Below are 4,853 nucleotides of genomic sequence, written 5' to 3' on the forward strand. Positions count from 1 at the left end.
AGCACTAGAAATAAGCTGGGGTGGGGCACAGACTGTTAACATTGATGGAAAGAGCATGTGTGATATCACCCATTGGTTTGTGGAGATCTGCTATAAGTCGTTGAGTTTGCCGTAATAGGCGCAGCCATCTTGTTTGCAGATGTGGCGATTTTAGACGAGAGGGAGGAGTCATAGACTGTTGGGCGGTATATGACTGTGCAATTAGCTGAGAGTTGGCAACGATGAGACACGAGTAAACGCCAACAAACAAAATTAGTTAATATACCATTAATATTTACAGTAAATGGTGGGGCAGCAAGAAGGGACAGCCAAAAAGGGAATGCAGAGAAGAAGATGAAGTAGAAACAGTCAATATAGAGTGAGAGTTAGAGGTGGTGCAGATGCAGAAACAGCTGGAACCCCTACCTCCCTTCCTAACTGGGTGTTTCCCTCTCTCCAAGGACAGGAAGTGGTTTGACAGTGCTATGCTACAACCAAGTGGAGAGCCATCACGCTTAAATGTCAGTGGCTGTATACAAAATAAACACTGGCCTCTTGCAGGGTCACCCTGAGGGTGCTAGGCGCGCACGCACGCAATCACACACGCAAACGCACATGCACACGCAAACGCACACGCACGCACACACACTTAACATAATCATCACGTTTAAACAGCCTATGCATCATTAGTTGCAGGTAATACCAGTAGGTTTTACGGATAAAAAAAAAAAGAAAAAAATTATTTGCTTAAACAGAACAGTTTGCAGAACAGGTCAAATCTACAAATTTGACCAGAAAAACAGAACTACTCTTCGGCCAAACCATCTTCCAGTTAATTTTCTATAGATAAAGCTAGTGCACTGCATGCATACTATAGGGAAGATACAATTCTTGGTGCTCATAATTGCAGGAATTCCATTTAAAAAAGCAGTTTGTAGGTTGTGCAGTCCAATCTGGACTCACTGATAAATTGGGAATTGTCACATTTGGAAAACTTTTAAATCTAAAAAAAAAAGATTCAAATCTTACAAACTGCATCTTTAAGGAAATATTAAATAAGCAGTGGTGGCTGCCCGTCTCTCTGTGCCCAGCTAATATCATTACTGTGCTCATAGTGAGGGCGTAAAACAGTACTAGCACTTAGACAGATGTACAGTAGTAGCGGAGGTGGCAGTAGTGACAGTCAATTATGGTGGTATTAGTCATATTAGTAGAAAAATAAGTAGTAGTAGTGGTGGTGGTAGTAGTAGTAGTAGTGATAGTAGTATAGCCCCACACCTGGGACTGCCGTCACTGCCCCAGTGCATTGCATCGGGAGACAGGTGGACAGAAAGAAAGATAAACAGTGACACAAACATATTATACACAGAAATAATAACAGTTGAAAATTCCTACATTCTAAGGTACTTGTACTTGTGTATTTACAGTGAGAGTAGAAATTTGGTTTCAATTTGCTGCCAAAACCCAAGTTATGCTACATTGCATAGCCTAGATATTGACTGTCAAGTTGGTGGTAGTACTTAGGAAATACTAATTATGTAATAATTGAATCAGTTAAGTCACTTTTTTAGTGGGATCTTTTATATTCAATTCACTGTTCAATATAAGAATGTTGGAAATTATTTCCTTTCATTTGTTCTAAATTCAACAAGTGATGTGTTGTATTTTATACTAAAAACAGCAGAAACGCAGAACTGAGTACTTTAATATCCATTAATGCATTATCATTATTGCAATTTTTAACAACGTTACCGTACATTTCCCTCATATCGTGCAGACCTACTGTAGGTCTTGACTGTGATAGCTGTGCTGTTAAAAAGAACATATTCTAACAGCATACTAAGTGGGAACTATATTCTCAAAAAGACGAAGCACTGCTACTTTGCTACTTGGGCGGAGTGATTTGGGCAGTTACTTCCGTCAACAAAACCAATGTGAATAGCCAGCTAGCAGCGAGCAACATTATGGTATTAACCGGTCTCCCCTGTTTGGGGTGGCAGCCCACTCACTCTGACATCTCTCCATTAGTGCATGTAAAGATCCTGAGCATGTGTGTGTGTAGTTCAGGACAGTGTGTGATAACTAACAAATTGTGGACACAGAGTGTAAATTGTAATTTCCCCATTGGGAATCAATAAACAGATTAAAATTAAATTAATCGCAGTGAACACACATGATCGTAAACTAATAAATATCATCAATATAATAAAATCATGAAAATGTCTGTTTTTCAAGGGACCATTAACCATGTACTTAAAATTGACTGGCGCTTTGCACACACTACTACGGAACTTTGTTGCGTGATGTAATTTGTTGTGACGTAGTTATTTTTGTACCATTAAGGCATAATAAAGCATGTTCATTAACCTCTGAAAAGCCGGTCTGAATTGTGTCTCGAGGTTGGGCCGAGTGTCCTCTTTTTTGGAAATCAAAATATGGTCACCCTAGGTTTGAATATGGCTGTGTCTCACGTGACATTGTTATTTGTACACCCATGTTGGTGTTATTTTGTCGCTTAATGGGAGCAGTGGTTGGTTGGAACCAGTAACCTGCAAGATCTTTGCCAGGCTAAGTTGGGGCGCCAGACAGAGTTACAGCACGCACAGAGATGAGATGGGTACTTATCTAACTCTGGGGGATACGGTGAATAAGCTAAAGTCCCAATAAGTCTGCGTGTTCCTTTAACATTTGCCATGCTGTCACTGGCAGTCTAGAAACTCAACAGTCTCTTAGCGCAGACAGAAATTATTACTGGCTTCAAAAGGTCGTACAATTCTAATTAAATCAGAAAAGAAAACGAGCTAAATTGTGGTGAATATTATGTAATTTATGAGAAATACAGAGTGAATATAATTTTGGTTTAGTGTGCTCAGTAATAAAAAAAAGAATCTTTTGAATGGAAACAACCAAGCAAGCAACCTAAAGCAGCTGAAAATGACACCACATAGCCAGCAGAAGAAACAACAAACCTACACAAACCACTGCATCAAAAACAATATATTATGCTGAACAACATTTAAAACAAGTTGACGATAGACTGAGGGTGTACAATTGCATTTTGCCATCTTTGGGGCCTAACAAAACTTTCCAGAAATGGTGGGGAAGGTTAGATATCATCTTAAAGTACAGATTGTATTTTACAGAATTTACAAATACAGCCACCAACAAAAAACCCACAATAAAAAGATAAATCAAACCGGGAACAAACAAAAAAAACAAAAGTGGTATAAAAAGGTAAATTTCCTTTCCTGCTCTTGGCTCATAATTGTGTTGTCTGTAGAATAACTACACTACCTGGAGTCGCTTCCCCAGTGCATTGCATAGATCTTGGCCAGGTGTCCCCTGAGAGTGCGTCGCGTCCGCATCTGTATCCGGCCCACTGAGTCCAGACCAGCTGTGATCTGCAAGAAACACAGGAGTGTCAGCAGAGAGAGAGACAGACACAGACACACAGAGACACACACACACACACACACACGCACACGCACGCGCACGGACACGCACACTTTATATGGAATCTGTGACAACTTATGTTTGTAAATACTAACAGGCTGGGGAATTTCTAATGTCTGTTTTGACCTTGACTAGCTTACTGACTTAAACTGAAGGCAGTGCGTAGATTTGTGGTGCAACTGTCGAAGGTATTCAAAAGTGAAATTGTCTTATCTAGCTTCAGACCACATGTGGCTAAAACTACTACAGAACTGAAAAGACTACATATTAATAGTCAGTGGGGCAAAGCTTATTTCATGGTGTTCTCTGTATATGTTTATTTTTTGGTTCACCCTAATACTTTGCCTTGACAAAATCCACAACCTCAACTTGGTATACAGATGTATTTAATATTGTTCATGGTTATGGCCATTTTCAGAAACTTTTAATGTCTTGAACACTCCCTCCTTTTGCAAAATATGATAATTGTGACCATGAAAATGCGTACAATTGCACAGGAAAATACGTCGCTAATTGTTTACACAGTTTTTAATATGTAGAAAGAAAGTCTTACCTGTGACAGAGTGGAGTCACTGCAGGCTTTCCTGGCATCCTACAACACAAAAAACCTCAATAATCAGCAACAAATTATAGCTTATTTAGTCATTGCACACAGCTACATATAAAACACAAGATTACTGCATGGATAAACAAATAATGAAAAAATAGACTTAAAAAAACTATGTGCTATATGTTATTGCTATTTACAGAAACTGAATATCTCAGTGATCACAAAATAATCAAACAGCAGCAACTTGACATTTATAGATGACGTGCACACAAAATGTTGCCGTACCCGGATCTGATTGCGTAGCTGCTCGGCTTCCTGCCGCAACTGTTCCAGCTCGCTCATTGTCTCTCTGTGATGCGTTCAGGCCACACTCCTCTCCAAATACTGACTGGGCTGGGAAAACACACGTGCCTACACGCGCACACACACACACACACACAACAAACAAACACACACACACACACACACACACTCACACACCCAGACACTCACACACACAATTTGCCAGCTGACACCTACAAGACAGAGACAGAAATACTATGTGTTCAACAGGCAGAAGGAGAGTGAAGAATGGGAAGATTTCTTTTAGACAAACATAGGTATCCTGTATGGGTTCAGACCAAAGGATGGTGCTGCAAAGGGTGGGGCTGGGTGGAGGCCTGGAGGGTGGCATGGCTCTTCAAACACCCCCAGTCTGGTTCAAAAGGCCATCTGAGCCAGGCTCTGACCTTTCCTGACGACTTAATCAACCTTTTGTATTGTTGCATTTCACTCTTTGATCTCCCCACCCCGAAGGGCCCCGAACCTACGTGTGTGTGTGTGTGTTGCCATTTCCTTTACCTTGGGGAGCCTGAATGTGGGTCACAAAGCA

At 40.6% G+C, this 4,853-nt stretch overlaps 1 protein-coding gene across 3 annotated transcripts in view; it reads right to left on the reverse strand.

The window, feature by feature from the left end:
• Positions 1 to 4,853, reverse strand: part of LOC116696286 (guanine nucleotide-binding protein subunit beta-4) — a 23,546-nt gene that overhangs the window by 6,105 nt on the left and 12,588 nt on the right. For 2 of the 3 annotated variants that reach the window (XM_032527147.1, XM_032527146.1), the window contains 4 exons: positions 4,268 to 4,497; positions 3,986 to 4,024; positions 3,274 to 3,380; positions 1,258 to 1,272 (listed from right to left, as the gene is read on the reverse strand). In XM_032527147.1, the coding sequence (XP_032383038.1) occupies positions 1,258 to 1,272; positions 3,274 to 3,380; positions 3,986 to 4,024; positions 4,268 to 4,324 (218 nt within the window). In that variant the 5' untranslated portion in view covers positions 4,325 to 4,497. The remainder of the gene's footprint in view (positions 1 to 1,257; positions 1,273 to 3,273; positions 3,381 to 3,985; positions 4,025 to 4,267; positions 4,498 to 4,853) is intronic. The other variant, XM_032527149.1, reaches the window with a different exon arrangement.

Source organism: Etheostoma spectabile, chromosome 9 (assembly GCF_008692095.1).
Source record: "Etheostoma spectabile isolate EspeVRDwgs_2016 chromosome 9, UIUC_Espe_1.0, whole genome shotgun sequence".
Classification (NCBI taxonomy): domain Eukaryota; kingdom Metazoa; phylum Chordata; class Actinopteri; order Perciformes; family Percidae; genus Etheostoma; species Etheostoma spectabile.